This window comes from Neltuma alba, unplaced genomic scaffold, assembly GCF_004799145.2.
Source record: "Neltuma alba isolate B1F8T4 unplaced genomic scaffold, ASM479914v2 tig00012922_pilon, whole genome shotgun sequence".
Taxonomy (NCBI): Eukaryota; Viridiplantae; Streptophyta; class Magnoliopsida; order Fabales; family Fabaceae; genus Neltuma; species Neltuma alba.
In genome coordinates, this window is record NW_021637289.1 from 163,769 (window position 1) to 184,302 (window position 20,534).

General features: G+C 32.5%; 1 protein-coding gene across 2 annotated transcripts; it reads left to right on the forward strand.

The window, feature by feature from the left end:
• The first annotated feature begins 15,169 nt into the window (after window positions 1-15,169).
• On the forward strand, window positions 15,170-19,571 carry LOC114732669 (ethylene-responsive transcription factor RAP2-7). Of its 2 annotated transcripts, XM_028920008.1 has the most exons (10): window positions 15,170-16,220; window positions 16,530-16,555; window positions 16,648-16,678; window positions 16,801-16,888; window positions 16,967-17,112; window positions 17,358-17,394; window positions 17,507-17,618; window positions 17,719-17,843; window positions 17,976-18,089; window positions 18,968-19,571. In XM_028920008.1, the coding sequence occupies exons 1-10, from the start codon at window positions 15,694-15,696 to the stop codon at window positions 19,232-19,234; spliced, it is 1,473 nt and encodes a 490-aa protein (XP_028775841.1). In that variant the 5' UTR covers window positions 15,170-15,693; the 3' UTR covers window positions 19,235-19,571. The 2 variants fall into 2 exon arrangements, with proteins under 2 accessions (XP_028775841.1, XP_028775840.1); XM_028920007.1 differs by lacking the exon at window positions 17,358-17,394 and having other exon boundaries at window positions 17,515-17,618.
• Window positions 19,572-20,534: the final 963 nt, after the last annotated feature.

Consider the following 20,534-nt stretch of genomic DNA (forward strand, 5'->3'; position numbering starts at 1 on the left):
AGTTATATGGGAAAATGACCCAAAAAAACTTGGAAATTGTGAGATTCCAATTCAGGTACCTAATACTTTAGAATTTCAAGGAAGGAAGTGGTTCCTGATTTAGTATTTTGCAAATGAAATTAAATGATTAAAATGCCTTTGTTTTAAAATGTTTATTAACAAGTTGTGAACTGATAATAATAAGTGACAAGAATTTTACTGGTAATGATAAGCTTGAAACAATAACATTTTAACCATTTAACTATAATTGTAAAATATCATATCGTATGCTACTTCTTTTCTTATAATTTTAAAGTGTTAAATGCCTGAATTAGGATTTCACAATTTATGTCTTTTTCTCAAGTTATACTTCATAGATATAAAAAATAAGTTGATTGGGTGTTTGTTTTGATGTTAATTATATAAAATCTTGATTCACTTTAGCATCTATTTATAATTATATGAAATGTATGACAGACACATAATTCATGATCTCAAAGTTCTAAATCTCATGCAAAGTCGTGACTCTTTCTATATTCTACGCAAGAAGTGTTGTGAGGCTAAGCGGGGTTAAAAGTAAATTGCACATTAGTGCTGTTTAAAAGTGAACGCGTGATTCATAAATTAGAACAAAATTAGAGAGTGTTTGACAACTTTTAAAAATATTTTAAAAAATATTTTTTTACAAAACAAAATAAATTCTTTTATATATTTATTTTGTAAATTATAAAAATATTTTTAAAATTATAGTTTGGTTTCTATTTAAATATTTTTAATTAACCAAGAGAAGGATGAATGAGATTCACTTGGCAGGCATTTGTGGGACTCGAATTTTCAAAGTGTTTGGTGGAGCGTCATAAAAGCCGTGTCTGACTAATAGGGGGAAGCATTCAGTGCAGATCCAACTTCCCCTTTGGGCAAAACAAAGTGTCAATTCACGTCGTCTGCTTTCACATGCTGACTCCCCATTTTCACCACAAAAGTCATTCCACAGTTCCCTCTATCTTAGGACACCCCCAGAGGCCACCTCAACCGTCCGATGAAACAACGTTGACTGAAGATGGGGAGAGAGAGCCATATGTGTGGGGAAAGCAAGATACGTGTTCTTCCCTCATTGGCTGGACGACAGCCTTCAGAAAATGACAACTTTCGCATTCATTTTTAATTATAATGAAGTCAAAGAAAAAAATAATAGCAGTAGTTTCAAAATGTATTACTTTTTATTTTTAAATTTGTTATTATAGGCGGCTTGAATTTTTATTGAAATTTTTTAGTAATTATTTTTTAAAAAATTTGATTATAATTTTCCCTTTTAAGCAATGATTAAAGAACCAGACCAAACCGGTTGAACCGTCAGCCGAACTCGTTAACAGCTCAGTTTGGATTAAAAAACTGTTCACATGGTTGAGTCGGATTAGACTGGAGTTGAGCTGTTATTAAACCGGAAACTGGAGTTGGACTGGGAATCGGAACGATTTTCAAAAAACTGGACGGTTTTTAGCCTTTTTGTTTCATTGAAAATTTCATATATTGTGGTGTTAAAACAGTGAGTCGCTAGCCTTTTTGTTTCGATATCTGGTCTATCTTTTAAAACAATGTTTTGATTTGAATGAATTGATAATTTTTAACACCATTCAATATTTTAAACATACATAAATTTAAATATATAGGGTTTTAGTCCATTTTCAATGATTTCATTATAATTTTAGATTATTTAAATGTATTTCTAAATTATTTAATAATTTGATATTTTTTATATATATTAATTATATGTATATAATATTGTTTTAAATTAATTATTACGTCATCTGTTTGACTGAACAGTCCGATCAATCTGACTAATTGAACTATGACCTGTTAATTTTTCTTGCTTGACTTCCGGTTGAGTTTTTAAAACATTACTTTTAAGTAACTGTTGAGTTTTTTGCGACAACCCTGTGTGGTTATTAAACTAAAAAGTAAAAAATTTGCAATAGTTTTGTTTTTAATTACATATTTAATGAATTTCTAACATTAAATTTCTACCTGTGCTTTACTGTGTTTTCAGATGAGTGCCGCATATATTTTGATGGTTATCCGAATAACCTGCTCTATATTTAACACTTGTTTTCCACATAAGTTACTTTCTATGTTACTTATTATAAATATTTTCGGTTAAACATTATATGTTACGTGAAATTAAAATATCTAGGCGTGCATGTATCACCTAAAACTAGTAACTCAAGTGACGATAATAAGAAGCAAAGATGTGGTGGCAGGGATTTAAATTTTCACCATATAATGAGAAATATCATGGTATTATTCGAAATTGATTAAATATTTTCAAAACAAATTTACTGGTGTTAAATTGAAACTTTGTGTGTTTATCAGATAAAAGAGTAAATTCTACTTATCTTTCTTTCAACTGTTGAAGTCGGAGACGACCGGCTATAACCCGTTAAGAAGAGAGGGCAAAAGCAACGAGGATTTGGGATGTTGGTTCGAGAAGGTTGGTTTACCCAAATTGGAAATTGAAATGAGACATGAGATTTTAAGGTCGGAGCATTGCTCTTTACAGCAAGTCACACGCGCTCAGTCTCATCCATCTCTTCTCCCAACGTTACATGTTTATTGCTAAATTGATTTTGTTAGCCTTCACTGCCACGTGTAGGTTCTTCTTTGGGCTGCTTTGAGCACTGTGCACAGTCGTGGCGTCCCTTCAGACGATAAGACATGAAAGATAATATTGACCCGTTTATTATTATTTATCATCTTGTTTATCGTCCAAATATGCCTTATAAACGTATAAGAAAAAATAATTATTTGAGTGTCCCCTTTCAGCGATTTCAACTATCAACATATTTATCATGGTAAAAAAAAAAAACTATCAGCATATTTACAAAATTCATACGGACTCGCATTTTTTTTGGAGAATTACAATGAGGTCTTAAGTAAGAAAAACAATTGAAAAACAAGTTCTAGAAGTTGTCATTCTCACTGTAGCATTTGTCATTACAGACTGTTTAGATTGTTATTAGAATTTGAATATTGAATTCTTCTCCTTTTTTTTTTTTTAAAATCTCGAATTCTCTAGAATAACAATTGAATTTGAAGCCCAGAAAAAATGGCCGCAAAAGTAAAAATAGCGTGTGTGAACTATGGACTATGCAGTCCGGTTCGCTTCACATTGTTGTCAGCTAGTCCTTGGCGCTTTGGGGTAGTTTCCTCTCTAGTTATTATCTTTATTATAAGATCAACATGTAAAAATTGAGATTTAATATATTATATCAATATTTTATAACATTAATTAAATAACACACATATATAAACTGTTGGACATTAATCAGTATGCATCACCTTTGAATCAAAATATTTTACAATTTTTTTGACTTTTTGTGTCTTGCATTCTACGCTTCTGAGCTGTGTAAGTAAAATTTATTTATAGGTGTTTTTTACTATACCATATTATAATATATTAAATCTCAATCATTAAATGTTGATCTAATGACAGAGATAGTGAGTGGAAAGAAAATTAAGTGGAGATGCTGACACCTCTTACATGTCTTATACGGTTAGTATGAAATTATTTTTGTTGAAGCCTCAGCCTAAAACCGAGTTTAAAGAGAGTGGGTTTGGTCTAATTAACCGTCTCGGGTTAAGCAGGGTTCTTGTCTAATTAAATGCCTGAGCGAAACATATACCAGTAATTAAGGTTGCAAAAAAAAAAAAACCGACTAATTCAAAGCTCACAAGTCATATTTAAATTATACATCATTGATTATATTTACAAGTCACTAATCAATAAAAACCTTAGAACATTAATTGTAGTTTGTATATTAAATATATCTAATTATTTCTTAATTTTATCCATATTTAACACAAACTATATCCTAGTAGTGCAAAATCTATATAATAATAAATGAAAAATAAAATAATATATTCACATAAAAACTTTAACTACATACGACCTCCGATCCTAATTATAAGAGCTAGTTGACTAATTTGAGGAGATTAAAAAAGTAAGCTGAGTTAGTTACTTGTCCTAAATATGTATTGTCTTTCCTAAAATATCCTTATTAATCAAGTGTATTAACTAGAACTATAATTATTAGAAGGGTTATCCTGAAAAAAATTGAGTAAATATGAGAGACAAAGTGAATTGGGGTCTTATATTCAGAACTAAAATAAAAGTCAAACATGGTCTTATATTAAGGACAGGAGGTAGTAACTTATAAATATGTACATATACATAACTTCTCACACTATTTTATGAATAGTAGCATGGGAGTATATTTGATGATCACTACGTGTAAATAACGGAACATAGGATGCTAAAAAATAAAAAATAAATACAATAGGAGTTTTTGGAACGGATATAATAGGAGTTAAAGGCGACATGATGTTAGCATTACATGGCACTTAATTCATATCACCGGATACACTTGAAATCACCAAAACTAGCTAGGTGGCCGAAAAATTGAGTCTTAATTAAGCTAGAGCTCATTTATGAGAAGGCATAACATGAAATGATGACCGGGAAGGGAAAATCCAAAAGCCACTTAATTAAACTCGTGGAGTGCTCAGGTTAATGAAACTTTCATTATTTGATGCATGATTATATTTGAGCAAAGCTAAGCTAATGAAATTCATGATGTGGGACGGAATGCATTAATTACTCTGTCATTCCAAGTGTGAAAAGAAAGCAAAGGGTTTGAAGAACAGGATAGGAAAGATGATGCCTGATCTGATCTGATCTGATCTGATTTGGATCAAATCATCTATTAATTAAATAATTTAATTAATTTATAAACACTGATTGCTCTCGTTTAATTTCTGCTAGCTCGTCAAAGTAAACCCCCGTCGATGGCCACGTGTTCCACGTGCAAGCACCCTGATCAGGATCACTCATTCCTTGCTTCGATTTTCTTTTGGTCCTTGTTTGTTTAGATATTCTCAGTTCATGAAAAATAAAAATTGCACGTGCCTAAATTGGAGGGACAGGTGTCGACATCCTATGGAATAACATGCAACACATTATCACTAAAATACGATAATTGCTGAATCCACGAAGAAAAGGCATACTGGGACCAGGAAATCAAAAATCATATCCGTGTGGTGACCTTGAGTAACGTGGTAGCTAACCTATTCCGGCATTCCCATGAACCTCATCACTTAATACCCGCCACTGCCTTTGCCTGTGCTTTAGTCGTCTCTTTTACGAGTCCAAGGAATCGCATGCAAATCCTTAAAATAACTGTCGTTAAAAATACATACTAACTCTTTCACCCAAAAAAAAATGCATACTAACCCTGTTCTTTAATATAAAACCCTGTTTAATTTTTATATTGGTCCTAAAGATAAGATCCTAATCTATTTTGTCTCTCATATCTACTCAATTTTTTTCAAGATAGTCCTTTCAATAATTATAGTTTTAGCCAACACATTTGATTAGTAAGGATATTTTAGGAAAAACATCTATTTATTACAAATAACTAACTTAACTTCTTTATTTAATTTCTTTAAATTAGTCAACTAGCTCTTATAATTAGGATCGGATGTAGTATTTGACTGCAATAATTAAAAGTCCACGCAAAAAATAAACTTGGAGAGACAATGGTAAACAATCGACATGAAAGGATAACTCTTGGTCATGACAAACCATCGGGGTTTAAAACATCTTAATAAATTATTTAATATAAGAGCGAGTTTAATTTTTATTTTAGTCTCAAATATAAGATTCCAATATACTTTGTATGTCATATTTATTTATTTTTTTCAAAATAGTTCTTATAGTAATAATAGTTCTAACTAATAGACTTGATTAACTAGGATAATTTAGAAAAAATAACACGTATTTATTACAAATAATTAACTTAATTAGTTTTTTTGATCTCCTCAAATCAGTTAACCATATCTTATATTAACGATTGGAAGTGGTAATATTAAATGTAATTATAAATTACATTAAATAATTTTATGTATTTATGATTTAAAATAAACGAGATTGAAAAGTGTGGAATTGAAAATAAAGTATGTAAATTAAAAAAATTAATAACATAAGATCAATTAATACAATGAAATGTGTTAACATAGTTTAAACTTTGATTAGCTAGATATACTTACCACTCTAATCCTCATTCTACGTCACTCGTAGGAAAAAGATTTTGTCATAAACATAAGTTATTTTTATAATATTTAATAATTATTTTTAATTTTATCTTTGTTTAATTTTTGTTGGAAATAAAGAATTTGTGAACCCAGAGAAAGAAATTTTCTTTAAATAAGAATGAATTTGAAATTTCCTTATCAATTTAATGCATTTCTTAGTTAGCATGTGAAAATAAGTTACGAAGGAATAATTTCACACCTCGGGGGAGTATATTAATAAATATGGATGAGTTGTGAGTTGTGACAAAAAAAATCATTTTAATTACATTTATTTTGAGAATAAGCAGTAGTCTACACAAGCATGCAGACTAACACTATATTTAATTTCTTTTTTCACTTTAAAATAGCAAATGCACTGTCCTTCGACTGAAAATAACGTACCCAAAAGTTTTTGTCACGATTTTTCATGGCGGTGAACCTTTTCTTTTTTTTGGGGTTTGTTATTGAAACTTGAGAGTCTCTGCACATCGAGTTTTAGGGTGTGTTTAGAATCACATCTGGACTTTCAAACTGACTTCTCTACCCGTAAAAATAGCTTTTTTGATTTGGGATGTGTTTAGAATCACATTTTTACAATCTGACTTCTGTCACTGAATCAGACTTATACAATAAGCTCAAAGAAACTATTTTTATCTAATCTAACTTTTGTAAAAGCCAGATTGAAAAAAAATTACTTCTACCGCTAATCCAAACACACCCTTGCTAATCCAAACACACCCTTGAGGCTCTATGGAATCTAGTAGAGATCGAGAGAGATCGAGAGAGAGAGAGAGAGAGATGGCACCCATCAAAATAAAATAAGGGTCCGAAAAAGCCCCGTGATTGTTAAGGAAGCCAACCAACAGCATGATTTAACCCTATAACCACGTGGTTTTGCACAGCTTTGATGTTTCCTATGAAAGTGAACTTTCCTTTTATTTAATTCCCACATGCATCCAGTGGATCCTATATTAACTGATGTAGTCAAATATGGCGACTCATTCTCGCCTGTTTTCTTTGGGATTATCATTAATCTCTGTCCTTACTCTATACATACACAGCATTTTAAAAATTTGATGATTAATATGCTAAAATTTTCCATCTAAAACTTGGTTTATTGAAGAGATCATCTTCGAGGCTTCGACTCTGCTCCAAGGCAACTGCTGGTTAAGCGGTCGGGTACTCGAACCGGAATATTGCCCCGATCCATGACAGATTAATAAAACTTATTCATTCTGTAATTTAAAACTTTTCAATGATATTTTTTAATAATCAAGAAGTCTAATTATGTGTCGGTGAGTGATTAAAAAAAGAATAAAGTAACAGGAAGACAATATTAGGTCCTGACAATAGGATACGAATATATAATGAATAATAACAATATATTTGCCTAGATTTTTGGAGCTCATAGGATTTTAACAAGGCAAGTTGATGACTACAGAATTAAGCTCAACCTCAGGAAAAGCAGGAAAAAAAATAGTTTTTTAAAGTGACGGGACGCAGGTGCGGCGTGGTTTAATGTAGGCCTTATAATCGTATTATTTTTTAATCAAGATTCCTTGGCCTCTCCGCTAAGCCCCTTGCTCACAACCATATTATATTCACATTTGAAGCAAACCTACACCAACCACGCTGTTTTAAATAATACAACGCCACTAGTTTAAGATTATATTTGGTTCTGAATATAAAATTTTAATTTATTTTTATGCATATTAAGAGAATATAGTTATAAATAAAAAGAGATTTTAAGAAAATTAACTCATATTTATTGTAAATAAGTAATTTTTTAATCTATCTAAATTAATTTAGTTCTTAAATTAAAAATAGAAAGTAATCATACGATCATTAGTTTTTATGATTATTATTTTAACGAGGCATGCATTGTGTGTGTATATTTATATGCTTGTGATATGAAGTACGTGTTCAATCTCTCCTTACCAATTTTGTCAAAAATTAGATCTATACTTCCCCTCCTTCTCAGTATAAGAATTTGTTGGAGATATAAGTGATCTGTATACAACTCCCAATCAATTTTATCTCCAATAGTGATTCATTTTGCCTCCAAGTAATCCTATAGGATAGTTTCAACGTACATAGTTAACAAAAATATTTTAAGTAAGACAACATATATTAATCATAATAACTAATTTAATCAGTTTTATTAATATCATTAAATTAATTATCCAACTCTTATAGTAATGACCAGAAGGATTTGAGTACATTTGGCTATATGTACACTACTTCTAATTTTTTATATAAGAGTTTGTTTGATTTTTAGTCTGGTCATAAATATAAAGTCATAATTTACTTTGTCTTTCATATTTATCTATTTTTAACAAAATAGTTATTGTAATAATTATAATAATTTTAGCTAATACATATGATTAGTAAGAATATTTTATAAAAGATAATACCTATTTATAATAAATAAATAATTTAATTAATTTTTTAATATACTCGAATTAATCAACTATATGTATCATCTAAATTTCTTTGCTATTTCAATTCGTTTTAGATAGATTTATCTCTATAATGAAAAGCGAATGTTTGATGTTGCGGGAACAGAAAAGGGCAGATACTATAGATAGGATCCAAAGCAAGGGTATGAGAGTAAATTCATGCAGGGATCCGGGGCTTGTTGCGGGAATTAGAGTAGCCAACAAGTAAGATCAAAATAAATAACAGAGAGAAGAGAAGAATAATAAGCACGTGTTGCTCATGTATGATACCCCAACCCCACCTACACCGGCCAACTGGGGGCCTCACCCTTGTTTTGTCCCTTTCTTTAGTTGATTAAAATTTTGGTAGAAAAAAAGTTTACTCCTCAAAATATGGAAAATTGAAGAAAATTACTTAAAAAATTTAGATTGAGATGCTGCAAAGGTGAGCGTTATTTAAACAGCTGTTGTCAAGTTTGATCTTGTATTGATAATTTTAATATTAATTGCAGAAATAGAATAAAATCCGAAACGGCAGCACTCTCATATTATATGCTTCCCAGTTATTTTTTTTACCAGATGTTAAAACTTTTTTATTCTAATGTATATTATTGACAATAATATTTTAAAGAGAATAATATTTATTTATTACAAATAATTAATTTAATATTTTTTAAATATTTTAAATTAGTTATCCCATTTTTATATTAAAGATATTGTTAAGTATTAGTACTTTGGTTTGTGTTTCTCTTTTTAGTTTGATTTTTTTACTGCGCCGATTTGTTTTAGGCTATTCGTAATTTCGTGTCGTTTTCTTTACATCTGACTTATGTGTTATGCATTTACATTATCATACTGCAAAAGTTGTCGCCTTTATGTATCTTTTTGTTTATGTTTTGAAAAAAAATTGTCTTCTAGTCTAAAAAATTAAACATGAAAAAACGGGGATAAAATAAGGAACATCCAAAGGAACATGATATGATCCGGCTATTCCCAACCGTTGGCTATTTAACGTACGACTGGAAGGCAGCGAGGCAGGAACTTAAAGAACAACATAACAATTAATAAAGAGTGGAGAGTGAATGTTCGATGGGTTTTTTTGGCACAAATAATATAAAGAGTCGGTTTCAATCGTAATTTACGAAATACAAAAGAAATATAAAAAAATTTTATCTCGATTTATGTAAAATATGTTTATAAATGATTTTAATCTTAATAATAAATATGACCAAAATAGCAATAAAAAATAAATAAAAATAGGAAAACTCTGGCAAAAAAAAAAGGGTCGGGGACGGAACCGGCGTGCTTTGACTCACGTAACTACACGACAAGATACGCCTGTCCGTAGCGGAATGCTATCTTCTCTGGCACCACCAAATTCCAATCATAAATGGGGTCTGGCCTTGCCACCCAGAAACGCCCCCCGCCTGAGCTTGTGGTTGTTATACGGACACTGAAGATATTAAAAATAAACAGATATTTTTTATTTACTAAAAAAATAATGCTCCTCCGGTTCAAAATATCTTCAGTATCCGTATATTTAGAATCGGAGGGAGTAATAATTCAGACATACATGTGTGTGTTATCTTCGCAGTGCTGTAATTTGATTATCTAGCCACCAGCGTAATTGGGTTCATGCTTGCTAATCGCCCGTCACGCATCAATTGACGACTTCTCGCGCAAATATGTCTCTGTGACAAGAAATGAGTTGACACCCGTTGGACCCATCTCATTTAGTGCTGATTGCATTATTCTTCTTAATTTTAAATTGCCTTCATAATAATATCTATTTAACTAATGTAGACATGTTTAAGTGTTAATTTTTTTAAAATATATTATTAAATCATTTGCATTTGGGCAAACTTACTCAAAGTTTACAGTTAACATGGGATAGTTCAGAATAATAATAATTATTAAGAGACAAAATAAATTAAAGTTTTATATTTAAAATCAAATTTATTTATATTTAAAATCAGATCGTAATAATATTGTTCATTTGGAATGCTTGTTCGATCATTCACAGACACGGTAAGCACGTGCATATGATCGACCTGTTGGGCACAGCGTTCCCATCTTCCAAACAATCCGAATTGAATCCCTTGGCGGCTGCCTCTCCAATACTGGCCTTACTCTTCGTCCATTATGATCGAAGATATTGAATTCGACACCCGAAAGAAAAAGAGAAGAGAATATACAGAATATTAAAGAACAAATTAATGGTGACGTCAGAAATAGAGGCAACGAATTTAAAATGGGATTATAATAAAAATCAGCTGAGCGTGAAACGCGTGAAAATCACATGCCTGCGTGTTTGGTCAAGCGAGGTCGAAGTTGAGGGCTTGAGGCACTTTCAGGTTCAAACGTTTGAATTTTCCCCTTAAGGAATGGAAGCGACGCATAAAGCTCTGTTTTGTAAACTACTGTAACAATGGGAACGTGACAGTGATTTTTATGATGTCTGAGGGTGAGAGTCAATCCTATGCATGCGGGCTAATAGTACGTTATTTTAAGTTTTAAATAATTAATTTAAAATTTATAAATAAAACTGGAGGAAGAATTAGGAAAGTCTTGTTCTCGGTTTTGCTAGATTCAAGCAATTGAAGTAGATTTGATATTTCCTCTAATTTTTATTTTAGTTAAAAATAATTATGTTTTTCTAAGATATTAATATCACTCTACCGATAAGAATTATTAGTTGGAAGAGTTTGCTTGATTAGTTAAAAATATTTTTAATTAAAAATATTTTAGATAGCACATATAATATTATAAAATATGCTAAAAATACTTATTATGATAATCGAAGAGAATATTAATCAATTATTTGGACGAGGAAGTATAATAAGAAAATTAAATGAGTTTGAGCTTCTTCTTTTCTTTTTGTTTTTTTTGTAAAAACGAGTTATACGAAGCAGTCTAAAGTCTGAACTACTCGCACTTGCCGGTTACCATATCCTTAGGCCCGTGCACCCTTGGATGGGGTAAGGATACCACGTGATCCTAACGCTTTATTATTTTTCTATCATTGTTTGTTGTTATATCTGTTGGCCACCATAATTTGTTTCTATGTCGCTTTTCCATCAGTGTTTTGCTTCCTGCTGTCTGATATTTTAAGGGTTAAAAAAGTTTCCCGCTGTCTGATATTTTAATGAAAAATTATTTGTTACAAACTTTTCCACCCTTAATATGTATTTATATTACCGAATATCGTCTTTGAAATTAACGCTATGTTTGGTATGGGGTTTTCGAAGGGAAGGGGAGGGAAGTTGCTCCCCTCCCCTTGTTTGGTTGGTGTAATTTTTTAGGAGGGGAGGGGTTCTCCTTGTTTGGTTAAGATGTTTTTTAAAGAGGGGAGGGGTTCTTCTCCCCTCTCCTTTCCTTCTAGCCTTTCCTTTAAAAGTGGGGTTTTTTGGAAAGGAGGTGAGAAATAATATTTTAATTCCTTATATATCCTTTTGATTTATTAATCTCTAATCAGTCGTAAACATTTCTACATGAGAGAGTTCTTTTGAGCATCTAACAAGAGGTTATTAAGATAATTGTCTACAAAATCAGTGAGCATTTATAAACATTTTTTTTCTCTTCTTCTAATTCCAAGAGGCCGTTGGTATATTCTTTCATCTTCAAGGTATTTTCTCTGATTGAAATCTATTACTTGTGACTTTTTATCTTGATATTCTATAAGTGTGTGACTGTGTTTTGTAAATCAAAATTGGTGAATTGTATTATATATATAGTTATATCTTAACAAAATAAAAAAGTGAGAAAATTCATTTAAATTTTATAAGGTTAAAATAGTCAACTTTTTATTAGAACAAAATAAGGTATTATTAAAATTGCTCCCTCCCCTCCCTTCCAATCTATCCAAACAGAAGATCATTAAAATCCCTCCCCTCCCTTCCCCCTCCCTCCTCTCCCCTCCCCTTTGTAACTACCCTCTCGTGTCCTTCCCTCCCCTTCCCTTGATTAAAATCCCTCCCCTCCCCTTCTCTTTGTCAAGCCAAACACAGCGTAAAAGATTTACATTGCTGGTATTCTGACCAAATTATTCGTACGTCTGTTATTTATAATATAAAAAATACTCGATATAATTTATTCAATTTTATATACAGATTATATTTATAAAAGATAATGAAAAAAATTCAACTACGAATTGAGTTTTTGAGGACAATATTTGTGTTGAATATATTATGATGGACTCGGTCATTGCCATAAAATTACATGATCAGAAAAATTACAGGATGGTGATCCGCACCCACACAAAAATGTCAGGGACGGTGATATCCCTTGCACAGGCTATGTAGTCACATGATGCAACTGGTTAACGCCCGGACAGGTTTAACGTAGCGAGTAATAAAAAGAAATCGAAGACAAATTTTGAGCTTAGTTTCGTCTCAAACGTCGAATTAACAAGTAATCATTCTCATTCTTAATACAAGAGTAAGTTGATGAATTTGAGTAGATTAAAAAATTAATTAAATTAGTTTTTTTAATAAATAAATATTATCTTTCTCAAAATGTTATTGTTAATAATGTATACTAGTTAGAATTGTCATTTCATGAAACATATAACATATGTAACTATTATAATGACTACTTTAAAAATAGATAAACATAATAAATAAAATGAATTGAGATCTGAATTGAATATCAAATTAATTTTTATATTATATCAAGCGTCAAAAGTAGTAAAATTTGAATATTGTATGATTGTATTCGAAATAAGAATGAATGGTGTTTTAATATGTTCCCTACTCTCGAATTGTCCATAGAGACTGCAATCTGATTGCAGAGAGCACCGCAAATAGGGATTCCACAGCTACTCCATTGCTTGACAGGGACATGGTTTCTGAACACAAGTTCTTGGGACCAAAAGATGCTCAGTGTGTTTAATTTTTGCATGAGGCCTTGGACTCCCTTATATGCACCAAAAAAAAAGGAAGGTAAAAACACCATCATCTCGTACTTGGTTTGATAATTTAATTTTTCACATTTTCATAGGAATATTGGCTATTTTTATTCAACATATATAATTGCATTCTTTATTTTCATTATTGTGCGAAGAATGTTAATACTAACTATTATATATATTTGGGCATACAGGGAGAGGATAGTATAAAGGAAAAAAGAGATAAAAAGAAATTAAAAATTATAATATTTTAATTCATGTATTTAAGAAGTCAAAATATCAAAAGAAGAAGTAATACCTAATTTGGTATTTTGAAAATGTAGTTAAATAATAAAATAAGAGAAATATCTTTGTATCAAAAAATTTATTAACAAGTTGTGAACAGGTAATAATAAGTATTGAACTGCAAATAATAAGAAATGTACTTACAATGACAAGTTATTAATTAACAAGTTATGAACTGATAATGACAAGAAATATATTGACAGTGATAAGTTCAACAGCTTTTTTCAAAAAATTTGATATGAGAGTATTTTGGTTAATTTACTACATTTACAAAATACCAAATTTTTTCTTAAAATTTTAATTTTTTAAGTACCTGAATTGAAATATTATAATTTCATATTTTTTATATAAATTTTCCTAGGGTAAAGGTGCTATAATTGCGAGTTGATTTTAATTGACTTGATGACAAACTGAAGTGAATTCGTGGCATAACTGACAAGAAATATCCCAAGTTCAAGAATTGTTTAAAACATGGACATGATTGAATTATTTCCTTCGTGTTTGGATGTTAAATGCGTTTAAGTTACTTCGCGCCTTTTTTAAGCGTTTGATCCCCCCCCGGGTCTGACATAACTTTAAATTTTAAATTTTAATTTTTAATATGAAAACTAATTAACTAATTTAAATAAATTAAAAAATTTTGTTAGGTTAGTTATTTATAATAAATAAGTTTGTTTTTTTTAAATATATTTATTAATCACATATATTAGCTAGAATTACTATTTGGTAAAATATTTAACACATGTAACTACTACACTAACTATTTTAGAAAAATAGATAAATATGAGAGATAAAGTAGATTTGAATATCATATTTAAAATCAAATTAAAAATCAAACTAGTTTTTATATTAAGAATCGAGTGTAGTATTTTATTATATTTAAAAAATTGAGTAATAAGTACTACTATTAAATATTTATTGAATTCCAACTTAAAATGGTAACATATAGTACGTGGTAGTTTCTTCTTGAATTTGACCATAAATTTCATGATAGAATATAATAATTTTTTCAATCCAACTTTCGATTCTTAATATAAGAATCTATTTAATTTTTATTTTGATTTTAAATATAAAATCTAATTTGTTATTTATTTATTTTTTTAAAGTAATTCCTGTAATAATAGTAATTTTAGCCAATATATTTAATTAGTAAGAATATTTTAAAAAATAATAAATAATTATTATAAATAACTAATTTAATTAATTTTTTAATCTATTTAAATTAATTAAAAGTAGTAATTTATAATAATTTTAAATACTCTGGAGTACTACTAATTTATAATAATTTTATATACTCTGTACTCGCTTGTGACTTTCATTTCTACGAAAAATCTCCTTGGCAATATCTCGAACTGGGCACCGAAGCAACCGGTTATCACGATGAGAGATAAAATGTTTATATATTCCATCCCCTCTTAAATTGGGTTGAGGTGTTCTTTCAAACGTCCCGTCTCTTTCTTTTTCTCTCTGTGCTCATGGTATCCGATAGTCGGCGATGCTTTAGCTCCTGACGCTGAACTCATCGCCTAAGAAATTAGGAATGCAATTTCTCCTGGCTCAAGTGAAGGTGCTTCCTTCCCTTACCTTCGCCTGCGAGCTATATCGTCCCTCTTCCTTCACCGTCGTCGGAAACCTTCTCCGGCGAGTTGGAGAGAGTGAAGCCGCTTTTGATTCTGCTTCCTTTCGCTCTTTTTATTAACTAGTGTGATCCCTAATTCTCCGAAGCTCTTTCACTCTTTAACTCTACTTTTGTTCTCACTATTTTTCTCCAGAATCCCTCGGCTTTAGCCTTTTTGCTTACATTTCCTGCGACTAATTGTTTCCGATCGGATCGATTTTCGCCGTCGTATTCATCGATAGAAAGACTATCATTCCTAGTGGTGTACCGAGAATAGTTGACTGTTACAGTTAATAATATAGTGCTGAAAATAAACAGAGTTTAGTCGAAGTTTCAAGACCATGTTAGATCTTAATCTTAATGCGGATTCGACCGATTTGACTCAGAACCATGACTCAGTCATGTTCTTCGACAAATTTCCTGAAGCTTCGGTGAATCAAATGGCGGAATCGGGAACCTCTAATTCATCTGTTGTCAATGCCGACGGGTCTAGTACTGGAGGAGGCGATGATGACTCTTGTTCTACACGGGCTGGCGACGTTGTCACCTTCAATTTCGATATCCTTAAGGTGGAAGGCGGAAACGAGGTCGCCACCAGGGAGTTGTTTCCGGTTGGTGGAGCAAAAGGAGTGGATAGCGACTCTGGGAATTGGCAGGGGCAGTCTTCATCACCCTTTCCATCAAATAAGAGCCGGATGGATCTCTCATTCGATAGTCAAGGTGGCAGCACGGAGGCAAAGATGATTCAACTTCAGCAACAACCTCAGCCGCAGGTGAAGAAGAGCAGGAGAGGTCCAAGGTCTCGGAGCTCCCAGTACAGAGGAGTCACCTTCTATAGGAGGACCGGAAGATGGGAATCACATATCTGGTTGGTAGTTTCAGATGAATTTAGCATTTCATGTTAATTTCTAGCATGCCCTCTCTACATGTTGGCTGCGTTTTCACGGGGGGGTTGTTGTCCTTTTAGTCGCGCCGTTGCTTGCCTTGTTGAATCTGGTCGAATTTGATGATTTCGTCAATTTGACCGATCTGACTTTCCTCTGACCATGCGATCATCTATAATATACTGGGAAGGAAATTCAATAATGTCCTGAGATTGTAATTTGGCAATACATGTTTGAATTACCTCTGACGTGTTTTTTTTTTTTTTTCTTTTTCCCGTGGTTAATTAACGTAGGGACTGTGGGAAACAAGTTTATTTAGGTATGTATTCAGTAGTCCATTAATATTTAAATTATCTTCTCCTTTTTACTATATTTAGCAATTTTTGACGAGATTGCTATTGGAACACGTAGGTGGTTTTGACACTGCACATGCCGCTGCTAGGTAAACTTTCGCCCATGAATAATTTTATCCGCATATTTCAGTTTTGGAACATGCTTCTGTATTCTTTTAGAATTTAATATGTCAACCGTCCGCCTCATTTGACATGGAATTTTCATCCGTAGAGCCTACGATCGAGCTGCTATTAAATTCAGGGGAGTTGAAGCTGATATCAATTTCAACCTCAGTGATTATGAGGAGGATCTTAAACAGGTTTGGAACCGCACAAGCACCCATCAATCTAGGGGGTCTCGTATTAACATTTTTCACCATTTACTAAATGATTTGCAGATGAAGAATCTCACCAAGGAGGAGTTTGTTCACATTCTTCGCCGCCAGAGTACTGGTTTCTCTAGGGGTAGTTCAAAATACCGGGGGGTTACACTGCACAAATGTGGACGCTGGGAAGCTCGGATGGGACAATTTCTTGGCAAAAAGTGAGGACCTATTTCATAGAAACTGAAGTAATGGATTGCCATGATTTAGGATTTGTCGTTATAATTCAAGCATCGATTGTTCAGCAATGAGAACTGGTTTCCAATGAATTCAGATGGGCTATTTTTGGTCTTATCTTTTCCTGCTCATCCCTTTGTTTAGAGAAACATGTTTAACTAATGTGCATATTTCTAAGAAACGATTGGCAAAGGTGTTTTTATTATGGAGATTGAATGCTTCCGTGCAGGTATATATACCTTGGGCTGTTCGACAGCGAAGTAGAGCTGCAAGGTCCTAATGATACATGAATTACATTCTACCTGCGCTGAATTTAATTATGCCAAAGCATTGAGCTGATGAGGCTTTCATCCAACACATATCTCCCTTTTTTTCCTTGAAATCAGGGCTTACGATAAAGCAGCCATTAAGTGCAATGGGAGGGAGGCAGTAACTAACTTTGAGCCAAGTACTTATGAAGGGGAGTTAAATCCTGAAGCGATCAATGAAGGTAGTTTTCCTAATAGCATCTGATCCTCTTTATATCTAGGTACTTTCTAACAGATTGTCTATCTAAAAAGCAATTTTCCGTGGACTTGATTTTAACTCAGGTGTCCGTCACAATCTTGACCTCAACTTAGGCATAGCAACCCCAGGCAAAGGTCCCAATGAAAGCAGGGGCAATCCTGAGCTCCAGTCATTTCCTCACGATATGCATGCCAGAACAAGTTCTAGGGTATTTTGAACTTTACTGTTGAGATGGTATTTTGGAATGTAGCCTGAGAGAGGAGTTGTTTTGGTATCTGTAATGTCCCATTTCGCTAACTATAACCAACACCCCCCCCCCCCCCAAAAAAAAAATTTGCAGATGGAGACTAACACTGTCTCAGTAATTGGTGATCAAGCTATGCAAAAGCTTGTTGTGACTGGAGATCGCCCTTCTGTATGGAATGGCATATATTCAAATTTCTTTCCTAGTGAGGTGAGTATCACTGTCTGGTATTTAGCATCATAACGGGACCTGATTGGTTATTTCTTGATGATGTTCTTCTTCCAAAAACTTTCGTATCACAATTCTTGCTAGTGTCTTATTTTGAATAGAGAAGCGTGGTTGACTTATTGATTTCATAGCAAACATAATGAAAATTGACTTTTATGTTCTGGAAATCCAAGTTTTCAGAGCTTTTGGTGCTTATGAATGTTGTCTGAATAATTAAGGTCATACCATCTCCATTATGTTACATTCTTCTATATCGTTCAATACTTTGATAAGAATTCTCAGAATTATGTGTGAAAACATTACTTGGGGGATGAGTCCTTAAGCATGTTTCCATGATCTACGGATTATTAGATATTTGAAGTATTGCTTGTTATATCAATAAATTAAATTTAGATAACATTTCATGTAAAGTCCATTCACAGCATTAGAAAGAACTTTGAATACGTCCTTTAAATTTTAATTCCGTCAATTAAGTTTTTCTGGTGTCAACTTTTAATGATGGGATTTCTGGTATGTTGTAAGGTGACTGAAATTTGACTAGAAAAATTGTCCTTCCAAATAATTCTGATGGTTCATGATATGAATACTAGAAGGAATAGGCTGGATAAATTCAAGTCAGGGACACTAGCAGATTTGAGAAACGATAATGCTTCAATAGAGATTGCGAAGGTTGAATTTATATACTAATCAATCTAGAGGAAAGCCTTTTTATTATTATTGCTTACATAGAGGAACCTGTTAGGATTGGCGCAATGGGCATGAATAAGATTTTGGCAGTAGACACATGATACTGTGACGTCTTGTGCTGGAAGATATTGGTGAAACCTGATCTAAGGGGGAAATGTTAAACTTTTTGGCAGGAAAGAGGTGAGAGAATGATCACAAGTCCTGCGCAAGGACTCACCAACTGGACGTGGCGAAGGCATGGCCAGCCAAGTGGTAGCCCAGTTCCACAGTTCTCTACTGCAGCATCATCAGGATTCTCCCTTTCATCCACTGCTATCTTCCCGGCGAAACCTATGAACTCCCTTCCCTTGAGTCTCTCTTTTTCTTCTCCATCCACTTCGGCTGCCCCCACCGCACCTCAATATTACTACCACTTGAAGCAACCCCGTTCACTGCCTTAGCCTAACTTCATCTCATGCATGGCAATCCAGATTATACAAGTTTGTAGTCAAAATTCTTTGCTTGTTCGAGTTATTGTGATTTGCTTTAAAACATGCTCAAGAAAATTGCTGATTCCTTCATGCATTATCTTCACTTCCAAACCGTCACCTATATCTTAGAGAGAGAGTTTTATGTTCTGTTTAATTAGCTGAGTAGTTCTGTATTCTGATGGCCCTTCTGCATCACGAGAAGTTTTTGTCTTGTTTTGCATAGCCGAGTGTGCGTCATACATTGCTTGTCCTTGAACAATCACTGTTTGGATTTTAAAATAAAACTTAAATTTAGAATGAATTTTCACGAATCCGCGCGCCACTATAATTTTGGATGGCAATAGGAGGGAGGTTGTGTTGTCAGCGTAAACAAATACGTAACTCGGGTTCTTAATACGACTTTGATTTTTATTTAGTTGTAATTTTAAGATCTTAATTCATTTTATTTTTTACGTGTTTATTTATATTTTAAAATAGTTTTTGTAATTATAATTTTAATCAATAAATTTAATAAATTTGATTAGTAAAGATATTTTAAAAAAGACTTTGTTTATTATAAATAGTTTTAACTAATCTTTTTAATTTATTCAAATATTAAGAACCAGTAGCAGCATCTTCACATGTTATCAGAACTCCGTTAAAGGGCAAAAGAGGAGGGCACCTATTTCAGGGTTTTCAAACTAAAAAAAAAACCGATTGTCAGACATAAATCTTGTTTGATATAGCTTATAAGTAATTTTTTAATCATGATTTACAAAATAAGTGTAAGAGATAAAATGTTTTTATAAATGATTTCAACCGTTCTTCAGCCGAGTTCCAGGTACATTGTTTCCCCGGTTGCAGGTGCTCTCGCCTGGAAAAGGGGCAACGTTTCGCTTCCCCAACCCCGCCCAAAAATAGGGGAAAGCAAAGAAAGTAGAGTCGGAAGAACACACTTCGTTACCCAAATTTTGCACATTATGTTCTAATCCAACACCGGGGTTCCATGAAGTTCGTACGCCGAGATATTTTTTTGGGTGACCAAACTCGCAACCTTTTATTTACGTATCGATCTGCGTCTTATTTTCCAACGCAGTAGCCTAACGATCTGTTTGTCATTTTTCAAGGCAGAAGCCATAGTGTGCCAATTCGCTACCCAAGAGGGCATGTACAATGCTTTAGTGGGACTCGATTTGTAACATGTTTATACAATGATCTTTTGCTACCCATTCTTAAGGAGAGAGAGACCATGAGTTTCGCTTCGCTCAGTTGGAAAAGAATACTTTCAACA